The sequence below is a fragment of the Lissotriton helveticus genome, chromosome 1_1, assembly GCF_964261635.1.
Source record: "Lissotriton helveticus chromosome 1_1, aLisHel1.1, whole genome shotgun sequence".
Lineage (NCBI taxonomy): Eukaryota > Metazoa > Chordata > Amphibia > Caudata > Salamandridae > Lissotriton > Lissotriton helveticus.
Window position 1 is genome coordinate 414,217,321 of NC_136057.1, and position 13,851 is coordinate 414,231,171.

Sequence of the window (13,851 nt, forward strand, 5' to 3'; positions counted from 1 at the left end):
TCTGATTGATTGAAAAGCCAGTCCAAGACTAATACACCCATAAGCCATCATGTAGTGACAATGACTTTGCAAAGACCTAGAAGTAGAACCATAAATATGCTGTATGCAATGGCAACAGAATCTCTACTCCTATCACCTCACAGTCACCATCCAAACACATCACTCACTGCTATCAAACCATGCCAGCCACACCAAAGCATTACCGATGCCTTGTAGAGGCCGAAAACATTCAGCACTAGCAACTCACACATCCACTGGAAGGCGAAGTCTATCTGATTACCATCACACCAACTTTCAACACACCATGGAAGAACATCTGCAAAACCTGTGTACAAGCATCAGCAAACGTTTCTTCTCCCTGGTGACGTTACCATCTGCAATGCCTTGCAGCAAACTTGCCCTGCCAATATCAACTAAGAACAATCCAGGCATCCATATCGCCCAAGGTTGACCAAAATGGTAACAGGATCCTGCCAGTGAATTGCAGCTACCATTTGTAGAGCAAAGAATAGCTCAAAAGTTAACGGGATTCGGACAATCAGTACCTCACCACTGGCCAAGATACATTCTTGACACTTAGAAGCAACAGGGGACCTGCAACAATATACTCATACCTTCGTTATCCTGGTGCAGTCTGAAGCATGCCTTGACCATGATGCAACTGCCTCACATTGAACAACTGGACAGATATGTTAAGTGCACTTGTATAGCGCACAACTCACTCAGGAGGGTAACCTGGATCTGAAGCAGGAGCTTTATCTGCTGAGCCATAATCGGGGCTAGCAGAATAACCAGGTTTGCAGTTTCTTGTGGAATTCCAGAATGAGGAGGAAGCTCTGATGTGCAATGGCAGGGCATTCTAGGTAGGCCTTAGGAGCGATGTTGGAGAAGGCACGACCACCAGATCGGGTTCTGCATGTACTTGGGGGTAGGGGGGTGCAAGTAGCAGTGAGGCTGAGAGGAGGTGTCAGGTATGTCTGTGGAAGTTTATGCAGTTGTTAAGGTAGATGGGGCCTTTGGTGGTCTTATAGAACTCCACATGTGGTGCAAAGGCAACCCAACCCCAACAGAGCCCACATGCAGTCCTTTAGTGACACATCAAAAGCACCATTACATGCGAAGGATGGCCTTGGCTCTGCTGTACTGAATGATGCGGGAGTAAGAGATGGTCTGGAGAAAGACTTCAGAAGGTTATCAACAAGTTTCCAAGGACGCTCGAAGATTGTTTTTAGAGAGATAAGTGATGTAAATATTGGAGATCACTCATCAGGAATCCAGCAATGCGTGCTTAAACATTTACAGCATAAGCACAAACTATCCTGATCATCAGCAGGGACTCTCTGGACATGAAAACATTGTGTATGATGTCAAAAGATACCCGACATCTCTTCATCAGTGTTCATACCCTGGCTCTCTTCAGGTTAAATTATGACTTGGTGTTGCAGTCTGCATTGTCTGCCCAGCTGTTCATCGCTGTTCTGCTGATTGACTCTGAGACCGATAGACTCAAAGATGTGTCCATTATATTTTAATTTGTATTTTTCCACTATTTGACTCCTGGCTTTTTCTGTGTATTTTTTAGGAAAGTAATGTCACTGCAGCCCACAACGTATCCCACACTGCATCGCATTCCTGCGCATTATCAAATGAAATAACACCAATCAGGTAGCACTGCCAATAAAAGAGGAGCTGGATGCCTGTGCCCTCTCTCCAGATACTAGTGTGCAAATGAGGGCATAGGGCCCATGACATTTACAAAGTCTTGGCATCTGAGTGTAGTTGCAGGATCATGAGTGGGGACACGTGGAAAGAAACAAGAGACAGAAAATGAAGTACGGTTTATGATAGATGGGTTTTTCAGGCTCTGGCACCCTAGGAGTGATCACAGTTATTCCTAGAACAGTGACCCTGTAGGACCATCTCTCTGGGCAATTGAAGCACTATCAATCAGGATTTATAAAGTGTGGCTAATCACCCAATAAGGTATCCAGGTGCTTGCATGTTCCGGAGGCAGGGGTGTCTCCTCCATGAAGGCGAGGAGCATCGCCCCCACTGCAATCAGAGCAGTGTAGAGGACAAATAAAATGATAATAACGGGACGTTATCATTTTATTTTTCCTGTTCCTAGGTTCCTGTTCCTAGGTGCGGGGAGGGCGGAGCTGGCCAGAGCAGGGGCGGATTGTTGAGCACACTTTTAGTGAGCGTGAGAGTTTGGCCAGCCGTCTTAGTCCGGCCAAACAGTACTGCGCACTTTAGATCTTCCCTGCATTAGACAGCCTGGTGGGGAACATGCCCACGCTCCCTGTCCCCGTCTGAGCGCCGAACCGTGGCACTCAGGCCAATCACAGAGCTGCATTGCACGCTCCTACTGCGATGGAGGAGAGGCTGCGGAGAGGCAGCGGGTGGCAATGCGAGGAGAATGTATGTTTTCTTTTTCTTCTATTTTTGTTTTCTACCCACTTCCCTCTCCCCATCCCCTCCACCATTGCCTACCGTCCGCCACTGCCTGGAGGCTTATATGAACAGCCAGGTCTTGAGGGCCATTCGGAATTTCGGAATTCCGGAATTGAGGTGATGGTCCGAAGGTGCGCGGGGAGGCTGTTCCAGGTCTTTGCTGCAACCATATTTCAAACGTTGGCATGGTGGTCGTTTTATGCTGTCTCTTTGTACGTACCTACATTTGAAGGAATATAATCATGTTGGTGATTTTATGCATGAGTGTAGCGATGCACAGATGTATGCAAAATAAATGTGGCACTGCGGCAAATTAGGCACGTATTGTAACCGGGTTCATCATAACGCCGAGCAAAACCAATTGTCTTGTTTTTATGCGCAGCTTTATCTGTTAGTGCTGAAATCTTGCCTCGCTGGCATCTGTCAGACAGGCTGCGGCTCTCGGATGCTTTCCAGCTTTGTTTTCATGGTGTTCCTGGCCCTTCAAACATTCCCACTAACTGACTGAGAGAGTAGACAGATTGCTGCGTCCTTTAAAAACCGCTGGATACACCAGACAGGGTTTTTAATGGTCCTTTCCACAATAGGAAATAACGCGCATAAAGATTCCATCGTATAAACAGGCCGCATCTGCACAGGTGACATCAGCTTCTAATTGTCTTGATGTGCAATGCTCATGCCTGCCACGAACATTAGCAAAACGTTGCGCTCCTTCGGCCAAATAGCAATCCTGAGTTATAAACGAGGTGTCCGATCCACAAAGGCCGTTTTGGCATAAAACATATTCATAATACATAATTTATAATAGCCAGGAGGAATTCACAACAGAATATCTGGCAATCACAAATCGATTTACTAGTGTGGATTTCAATGCCATGTGTGTGAAAACATCTGCAGTAGTAAATCCCATACAAGGGGTGGGAAGTGAGTTCTGTAAAGCATGTATTGCCTTGTACATTTGTTATCGCCTAAAAACGTGAACGTTTGTAGGCATTAATAAACTGAAATCTGCCCTGTCAACCCTGGTAAAGGTCAGAGATTAATTTATCCTTTCCATGATTAGTAGAGGAACAGATCACCCCCAGATTTGCTGGGGTTGTAGCGGAAAGGTTTCTCCACAGGGAAAATGTATTAACACTATCTCTGATCTGCAAGTCTTTCGGAAAGGCTAAAGATGTCAAAGCTAAATAACAGTCCCAGAAAAAACACTCAGGTGGCTGTAAAGTATAACTTTGGTCTGTTACTATAAAAGGAAACTCCGAAGTCCATCCAAGTTCCTGTGTGTCCCCAAGAGGAGCTTGTAGAATGTAACGGATGTATTTTCAGGATTTTCTTAATCTCCACCCATAGTTGATAGAAAGTCATGAGGGATGTAAATGGATTTGTTTTAAAAATCTAGGGTTCCCAAAATTAAACATTGCCAAGTTGGCAATGTGGCGAGCGCACGGTAAGTGGCTTTATTCTTATTTTTTATTTTCCGTATTCCGTCATCTATCGGCTTCCCTACACCTGCCCCGCCCCGCCCCACCTCTCTTACCTGTACCGGCCGCACCTGCTGCACACTCCCTATATGTGCAACCCCTGTTCATAAATGGATTTGAATACCTTCTCATATTTGCTGACTTACACCACCCCTAAATATTTCACGCATTCTACCACGTCTGTTGGTTAATAGCCTATCTCCAACTAATAATATTTGTGACTTTGGACCTGATTTATATCTTCCAATTTCAGGATTTTCGTTTTGAAAATAAGATAGAAAACTGTTTGGTGTAGAGCCGGAGTCAGTCAGTGTCGGACTGGGCCAGAAAATAGGCCCGGGAACTAAAATAAAAGAGTCCCCCATTAGTGAATTAGAAAGCTAAAAAAATGGCCCAGGTTTGCATATTGGAACGCTGTATACGTGTTTAGACTGCATCGATTTGAGGTTGCTGAAGGCAATGATTGAATTAATATCATGGACAGTAATACCCGGCCCAGCAGGCAATGAAATAGGCCCACAAACAGACAAAAAAAGGCCGACACACTGACCCGTGAGACCAGCCTGCTTGGCACTGCCTGATTGCCCTTAGGGTCAGTCTGACCCTGCCATCATGTAGCTGGAGCCCTGCACAGCGAAGAGCATTGACAGGAATCACAGTGCCAGCGGTTCCAGCAAATGTTTTATAATGACCACCAGCTAGAGAGTTATTTATAAATTCGTCGGGCGGTTCCCCCACCCAGAGGGACGGAGTTATCTACTCTGTTCCCCTGAAGGAATAACGAGCTGTCCGATGAAATATAAATCGGCCCGTTAGTTTGGTTAAGTTGTAGCCTGATACTAGTCCATGTTCCACAGCTTTTTGTTCAGTTATCTTGATTGCAGCATGTAAGTCTCAGTATACAGTTCTAGAATTTCTGTGTTAGTAGTTAAGTTCACCTGACAGTTTTTGCCTATTACTGGAGGTATTAGATTAGTTAGTATACGAAAGTGGGTTACTGGTTGAGAAGAATATGGGTCTTTCACAAGTAATAAGCCACAACCCTCCATCCACTGCAAACCTAGTTCCACTCTCTGGGGCACGGTGAACAACAAATATGCTAATTTTGAAGTCCTAGTAAGGGTTTATCGGGCACTCCTCGGCCCAAGCAAATCGGGCCACTGGGTCTTATGGGCAATTCCCTGCCCTGAAGCTGTGTTTTCTTTCTTTTTGTAATTTTATTCTTTTTAGACTTTTTTGCTTTTATCTGGGTTTCCATGCACACTTTGGGGCCATGTGGAGACCCAATTCTGGTTGACCCAGCTGACTCCTGGCTCAGCCATCAGAGCTCCCAGTGTGCCGTTGTGGAAGCCAGCAGCTTGATGGTTCCTGCCTGCCTCCATTCGGGCTGGCAGTGATGATGGTGTGGTCCACTCTCCCCCAGACACAGACATGGTGAGCAGGGGAGGCACATCATTATGCTCCCTGTGTCTAGGCTAGCCAGAAGCAGATTTTGAAGGGATGCAGCAGTGCTCATTATCCCTCCTTCGTCCCTGGGTTATTTAGGACTTCTGAGGATGACATAAGCTGAGGAACACAGCAGCAATCATCTCTAGGAACTGGAGCCCCTCCAGGTACATACATTTGTGTTGAGGGGGGGGTGGGCACAAGACCCCCCCGTCCCTACATCAAGGTTCTTCTCTCCTGTGGGCCGTGGGTCTCTTTGAGGTGCTTCGAAGAAGCCAGACAGTTATACATCATCTTGGTTCCCGGGGGGCTCTCTCTTCTTTCTTTGTTTTCTCTGGCTCAGTTGAGCTGATTTGGTTGAGATAAAGTGTGTTTTTTGGTGTGGTGGCTAGCTTTAACCACTGAGAGCAGGTCTTCTGTCCAGAGAGTGGAGGACAGTAGAGGCACCAGGGGAGCCTGGCATGCCAGCTGAAATCAGAACTGGCACAGTAGTCTCAGTAGACCCTAGGTGCAAATTGAAATCAGAACTGGCACAGTAGTACCAGTAGACCCTAGGTGCCAGCTGAAATCAGAACAGGCACAGTAGTCCCAGTAGACCCTAGGTGCAAGTTGAAATCAGAGCTGGCACAGTAGTCCCAGTAGACCTTAGGTGCCAGCTGAAATCAGAACAGGCACAGTAGTCCCAGTAGACCCTAGGTGCAAGTTGAAATCAGAGCTGGCACAGTAGTCCCAGTAGACCCTAGGTGCAAGTTGAAATCAGAGCTGGCACAGTAGTCCCAGTAGACCTTAGGTGCCAGCTGAAATCAGAACAGGCACAGTAGTCCCAGTAGACCCTAGGTGCAAGTTGAAATCAGAGCTGGCACAGTAGTCCCAGTAGACCCTAGGTGCAAGTTGAAATCAGAGCTGGCACAGTAGTCCAAGTAGACCCTAGGTGCCAGCTGGAATCAGAACTGGCACAGTAGCCCAGTAGACCCTAGGTGCCAGCTGAAATCAGAATTGGCACAGTAGTCCCAGTAGACCCTAGGTGCCAGCTGAAATCAGAAGCTCTTGAGTCAATGTTCGCAGAAGGGATCAGTTATCTTCCAGCTGGGCATTCCTCCTGCAGTGCTTTCCCCAGGTCCACACTGTTTTCCAAAGTATCACCCTTACGAAAGGGTTTTTAACATGGGCATTAAAAGTTCTAGAATAAAAGGCAGCCCCTTCTGTTACAGGTTCCAGAGATCTTGCTACCCTCCTATGTATTTGTGGGGTTGAACCTTCCCAGCTAGAAAAGTAATTAGCACAGACAGATTATATTCTTCGTCTCCTCTCCTAGAAGTAGGCCTAATTACTGGCTAATGGTCCTATTGTTTGGGGGTGGTCTTAGATCATCAAGCTGGCAATCATAATAATTCCTTGGCCGAGCAGGGTGATTCAAAGGCCTGGAGGTCATTAGCAGCTAGGTCATATGAGAATAATAAATCTCAAGTAGTGCAGATATGTGGAAATTAATATCAGATCTGCATTTGATATCCTAATTTATCAAAATACTGGTACATCGACCAAGTCTCAAGATCTAACTATGGCAAAACTGTACTTTGGTGCATAATTTGCCCATAGCTAGAGTAAAGTACACAGACATTTCTGTAATCACTACAGATGTCATACTTGTACTATTAATACTCACTCACATTATAAGACCTGCCCAGGTCATCACCGATCCATAAAGGGTCCCTTCTTTGACAGGTTACCTATGCGCGGACACCATGCTGATTTAAATCAGCACCCCAGTGTCCCGAGGCAATGTGCTCTCCCTGCCTGCCCCATCCAGGTCCCATGGCTTCCTTGTTGCCCAGGTGCAGCGCACCTGAGGCAGAGCAAGTCAAGGGACTGCTCCTCCTGCAAGACCTCTCCACACATGATCCTGGAAGGCACAGGCCAAGGAGAAATTAATTCTGGTCCCTGGGTGCTTTGGTGCAGAATGTGGACATAGTCTATAATATAGTGAATCCCACACACTTTTCAGTATTCTCTACAGATGTCCTACTCACAGTATTAATACCCACTCAGATTAAAAAACCTGCCCAGATCATCCTCAATCTCTAAAGTCTACCTTATTTGGCAGGTTACATGTGCGCAGACATGATGCTGATTTAGACAGTAGTCTCACATGTCCAGACAGTACACATGTGCACACTTGTGTGCACACTTGTTCACATGCAACCAGCCCTCAGACTCTTACCCGACCTGTATAACATTGAATCGGATCCTAAAAGACAGACATTGCCATATAACCATCCAAATGAATGATACGAGGTTACAGTGAGGTTGATTCAGGAAGAGAGACTTGCTCAGTGCAGAATTCCATAAAGAAAGCTAGTCCGAAAAGCAAAACCTCCAGGGGGATTAAATGTGGTGGAACATATTTCTCACATTTAGCCTTCAGATAAACGGTCTCTGGTATAAAGCATACAGCATTGGTGACAAAAGGCAGCGTTGAGGCATAGTACTCGATGAAATTGGATCAACGTAGGCAACATACTATTGATCAGAACTTTTTTTATGCAGAGGCATTATAAATTGCCTGAATACATCTGATAAATATTGACTGAATAGTCATTCTCCACATAAACCTCCAGAGGAACAACCATGCCGCCTGTCAAATGCTTATTCTAAATCTGTTGTTGCCATCAACTCAATTAACTTTTGGTTACATTCAATTATGGGCATGACTTGCTTAATTTGTGAAATACAGTCTCTTCCCCGTACAATTCTATGTTGCCAAGGTAAAACAAGCGTGGATATCTCATTTGTTCCCAAGTACAATACATTTTCAGATCTGATTTAAGCAGTGAGATTGGCCTTAATGACCAATATTAACGTGGGTATTTTTATTTTTTAAGCAGCATGGATATGATAATATCCCTCCAATTATCAGGTTCTGTCCCTGAAATTATAATTTCTCTCATGGTTTTATAAAACTTAAGGGGAATCTCTGGAGATAGTCACTTATGTAGTTCTTCTGTAAGGTGTCACTGCTTTCACAAAGCTAAGTTCTTAACAGCTTTGATAATTTCTTTCTCTTAAAGTTTAACTATAAGACTTTCCGATAAATTAATTCTCTGAGAGTCTAGGTAGCTCGTCCTCATCTAAATATTGATTGTCTGCAACGTGAGAAGTATACATTTCACCATTATTTAAACCTATACAGTAGCATTGAAAACATTGCTATACCTACATTTCTATGTCAAATCTGGCCTTGTTTGCCACAAATAGTATGGATTGATTTTTGACTACCTTGCTTCTATAACATATCTGCTAATGATTGGCTACATTGTTCTCAAGTCTCAAAAATATTTTGTTATGCTTTTATGAGTAATATCAGCAAGATATTTAGTTTTAACATGGACTTTGAACATGTCAACTTGTTGATAAGAGATTTTTTTTATTATGTTCTTCATTTAGTGACTATGAAAGTTGCTTCCCTAAAGTGCCCAACAGTTACCAAAAATATTGCTCTTCTACAGATTAGCCCCTGTATACCTAATTTCAAACAATCTCATACCTCTAACATATGTACTATTTATGATGTAAAATCCTCATTATCTTATGCATATAATTTTACTGTCGCCTTGAATGACGTTCCAGAATTTTTTTTTAAGAGAATGTGTCTTTGATATGATCACCTCCAAATTTGGGCTGTTCGCCTTCTATAAGAAACCCAGCTGAGATCATGACCTACCGTTTGCTACCTAGTGTTTCTGCTACCCTTTCTGAATGCTTGACTAGATATTTTATTCTTTCAGCTGTGATGGCGAAAGATACCATTTGATGGAACATTGACCACAATGTCAAGTAGGAGGACCGGATATTTTTATTTAAAAAGTTAAACTCCGCATTATTTAGGCTATGTATTCCTTTGTTTCAGGTCATGTCTTGACAACGGAGGTTGAACGCTCCAGCTCTAGCCCCTACTCCAGAAGAGGCTTCAAAGATATTAAGTGTACCTCACATATTTGTGCTCCTGTGATCTTAATAGCTATTGCAGTAGTCTGCTCCTTGAATAATGACAAGTGTGGGTCTGCAGAAATTGGCATAATATTCTGCTTAAATTGTGATGAGGGGGCAAACTTGTCTGCTCATGTTAAATCTTCCTCGTCACTCTCCACATCCGAGGCCCCTGCCTCCTCCTAGCTTTCTCTTTTAAATAGTTTTGTGCAGAGAGATTAGCTGACATCTAAAAACCAGTATTTAAGCTGCATAACCAATGAAGTCTGTATGTTTAGTATGGTTGTAATCTACATGAACTAGCCGTGGTTCTCTACTAATTCCCTAGTCTATAACGTAAAACGGATCACCGATTATCTCTAATGGTAAATCCAGGGTATGTTTTGGCCCCCTATCTTGTTGATTCGTTCAGGTTGGGCAGAAGTGAAAAACATGGATTCGAAGATGCCATATAAAGACTGATAAATACTTAACCACAAATGAATAAAGATTCTGATCCTAATCAATATATTATATTGAGGCTCTTAAGTAGTTACATTGAAGCAGTAAAGTTACTTCTACAACATTCTGGAGCAGCATCAGAAAAGATGACAAACAAATAAACATTATATATTGTAAAACTAATATCATACAGAGAAAGAAAAGGCAAAGAGCAAGGACAAGAGTTGCACAAAAACATTTTCCAGCAGAAACCAAAAGATGCAGCGTATTACCTAGGCATGTAAAGTACTCGCTCTGCTACCACGAAGCCCACCCTGAAGAAGAGATTGCTGGCCGGTATGAAAGGGAAAATGAGGAACAGTAAGCCAACCAGCACTTCCTTGTGTTCTTGCCTCTGTAAAAACCAAGCAAACAAGATCAATTAACGTAGTCAAAGCACTTTTGATTTCACGTAATGAAAATATTATATCAGTCACTTTTTAAATGAGTGCTCTTGCACAGATACCAATATCAAAAACATGAATTCCCTCGCTGATATGAACATCACATTTTATCCTGAGGTATTGATTAATTTGACAGTTATACATCTTCAGACAGACAGAGATGCTAATTGTGTAACATCTTGCGATAGTAGTAGTATAGCCCACACCAATGTTGTTGACAACTTCTTGCAAGTTTTGTGTGGCACAGAAAAGTGATTGGGGAACGGAAGGCCAGGTGGGAGAAGGAACAGGAAAGGAAAGGGGAGAGCTCCAATAAGGATCAAGGGCCCTCACACACCCCGAGAGGTGTCATGCTTCCCTCTCCCTCGCTCACACTCTTCACCTCCAGACCTCATCCTCTCTGTTGGAATTCGGAAAAGGACTCAAGACATGGCTGTTCAACTGATCATTCCCTAGCAGCAAGGTTCTCGGTGCCTGGATACCCTCATGGGTGAATAGCCTTGCTTTATACGTCCTGTTTGATTTGATCTGTTTTTCACTACTGCAAGGCCTACCTCTCCCATAGGATAACATTGGGTTAACTTATTGCATTTAATAAAGGATAACTTTCAATTGTGAGCAGGTAAAAAGTTGAGTTTGGTCTCTAAAAAATTGTACTTTAACCCCTTTAAAGCGTTGTAAATAGACCTCCCCAGTGCTGCGCTGTCCATTGGAACTAGTGCTGAATGGACGTCCAACGGTCGTGCGCAGCACTGGGGAGGTAGTGGCCGTGACGACCGTTGGCCGACGGCAGCAATTAAGGGGTTAAAACTCTCTTTAATGGTAAAGCCGGATTGTAAGTCACAATTCTGAAAATGCCAATTTTAGAAAGATGCAGAAAGAACAAATAATGGACAGAAAGCTGAGCAAATCAAACATTCACCCCAGTCACAGATCTGGATTTATTCCATTATTTTTTTGCTCACCAACCCACCCCAATTTGGACCTAGCATTATGCAAATTAGTTTTGACCCTGCTCACCATGGGAACAGTCCAGCCCTTTTTGCTTTGTCGCCATAAGTGGGATGAGTATACAAAGATGTGGGTCCTGTGCTCACTGTGCCACTGGATTCAATCTAGCTTGGCTGATGAGGGGTGATACCCCAAAACTGGTCCCATGATGCTTGTTTCCAGTCCGGTGAGCACCTGGCCTCGCAGTTCGGTCTAGACTGTTACAATGGAGAGCAGGGTCACGACTGATTTCCATATGGCTGGGACAAAACTGGAATGGCATGGTGAGCAAAAAAAAGATGGATTTAAATCCAGATCTCTGTACTGGGGGTGAATATATTACATTGTTGAGCATTCCGCCCATCAATTGTTCTTTTTGCATTTGTCAACCTAAGTGGGACAGGTATGCCAAGACATGGGTCTCTATGCCACTGAAGTCAATCTAACTTGGCTGATGATGCTTGCTTCTGTTCCAGAGAGGACCTGGCCTGGCAGTTCAAGCTGGACTGTTCCCATGGGGAGCAAAGTCAAGACTGATTTGTATACAACTGGGTCCAAACTGGAATGGTGAGCACAAGAACGATGGATTCAGGCCCCGATTTCTGCACTAGAGGTGAATGTTTGACATTGTTCAGCATCCCATTAATCAATTGTTCTTTTTACTTTTAGAAAGTTTACATTTTCTTGTCCTAAACATTTAGTGCCTGCAACCTGTATCCTGAGTCACATGACTAGGTGTAACTGGCAGTTGGTTTTTGTGTATTGCTCGCAGGCAGTGTGACAAAGAGAAGTTAGGTGTTTTTAGGATGGGACACTCTGACTTAACGAGGGGGGTAGAGCTGTCAACTACCACCCTTGCACATCACAAAGGCTGTGATCAGCACACTCGTTTGTCATTCATTTTTTTGTGACCTCAGAAGAGCTTGGGCCAGGGCAGGGAGAAAGGGAACGTCAAACACCTCTGGAGTGGACACTTCTAAAAACGTCTCCTACTTTAAAGTGGGCACCAGGTATAAATAGTGGACCTCAGACCCCAACACTTCAGCACACCTCGGGACCTATGGAAGACTCATAATGACTGCAGTGCTGCTTCGCAGGAAGGACTGCTACTCTTTTGCTGTGCTGCCCTGCTGCCTGAGTGCAGGACTGGACCTGTATCTTGAACCCATTACCACTAGAGTGACTCCAAAGGCCAGCTGGCAGGCTTTGTGATCAGAGCCTCAGAGGCAGAACAGACTACAATAACCTTGATCCCAGCGCCTGGACTCTGCCAGCTGTGAGTCGTGGCCCCCCCAAGTGATGCCACCCCAGTCCTGGACCTTTGGAAGTGGGCCTGAAGGTTCTCTTCCAGACCATCTGTGGTCCCAGAAGAACCAACGCAATGGGATGTCTCGTCTTGCAAAACTCCACATTGGAATCGTTGGGCAATGCATCCCCAACGCAGGATTTCACATTGCCACTGCAGACCCTAGAAACCGCTGCTGTGCAACAGATTTCCAAGCATGGCCATCACCTGGACTTAGGATTGCCTGAACTTGTTCCTTTGTACTGGGCCGGTGCGACCTGATGGCGCTTTGTGCCTGTAGGCACTATTTTTACTTACAAACTTGAAATTGCAAATCTCCGTTTCTACTGATTGGATTTTGTTGTTTTGGTCTCAAACAATTTATTACATTTTACTCGATTTGTCTAAATTGGTGTGGGATTTTCTCATGTGGTGTGTTTCACCTTTATTACTGTTTGAATTATTGCACAAATACTTTACACATTGCCTCCAACTTAACCCTGACTGCTTTTGTGCCACGCTACCAGAGAGTTAAGCATAGGTTAGATTGAGGTTTGCTTGTATTTCACCCTGACAGAGATAGTGGTTGCTACTTGAGTAGGGTTCCCCCCAACATTTGTTTTGAAACAATGCTGCAGCAAAAATTGTTAACAGCACCCTCTTCCTCCACTGTGAACGTGGCTGTCTGGGTTTCCAAATGAGGCTACTCAAAGATTGGGGAACTTTAATGACACAGGCTGCCAATTTAGTCACAACCAAGAACCCTTGCCAATTGACTGCTGGCAGGCTGCTCTCAACTACTATCCTTCCCTTATATAGAGCACTGACCCCAACATCATGGCATCACCAAACTTCAGTTACACCAGTGAACAGTCTCATCTTCCTTACTCCTGCCCTCTTTGTGTTCTCAGCGTTCTCTCTCTCTGCTCCTGCACTGTTCTTCTGGCCTTTCGTGAACAGCATCACAGCAGTTTCTTACAGTTCCTGTCAATGGCTGACACTGGTCCCAATGCACCATACTCAAAGCCGCTCAGCTCAAATAGGCATGCATACACAAAGTGAGCATTTGCAGAAAGGCTCCCTTCATGCAGTGTTGTGAATACCATTCTCATGCACTAGGTGACCCAGAAGAGTTCAGCACTGACCCATCTATAAGTGTCATTGCACAATGTGATCTAGAGTTGGTGGCTCTGGGGGAATCTTGGTCATTGTCAAAACAGTACAAAACGCTATCACCACCTGAGGAGTGACATGAAGTCCAGCACAATGGAGTGGCTCAGCCATTTTTTTCTTGGCTTCAACATGCACCACACACAGTCCACTC

General features: G+C 44.4%; 1 protein-coding gene across 1 annotated transcript in view; it reads right to left on the reverse strand.

Moving 5' to 3' along the window:
* The window catches only part of TMTC1 (transmembrane O-mannosyltransferase targeting cadherins 1), a 1,403,473-nt gene that overhangs the window by 537,850 nt on the left and 851,772 nt on the right, over positions 1–13,851 (reverse strand). The window contains exon 9 of the mRNA XM_078673764.1: positions 10,082–10,203. Within this exon, the coding sequence (XP_078529890.1) occupies positions 10,082–10,203 (122 nt within the window). The remainder of the gene's footprint in view (positions 1–10,081; positions 10,204–13,851) is intronic.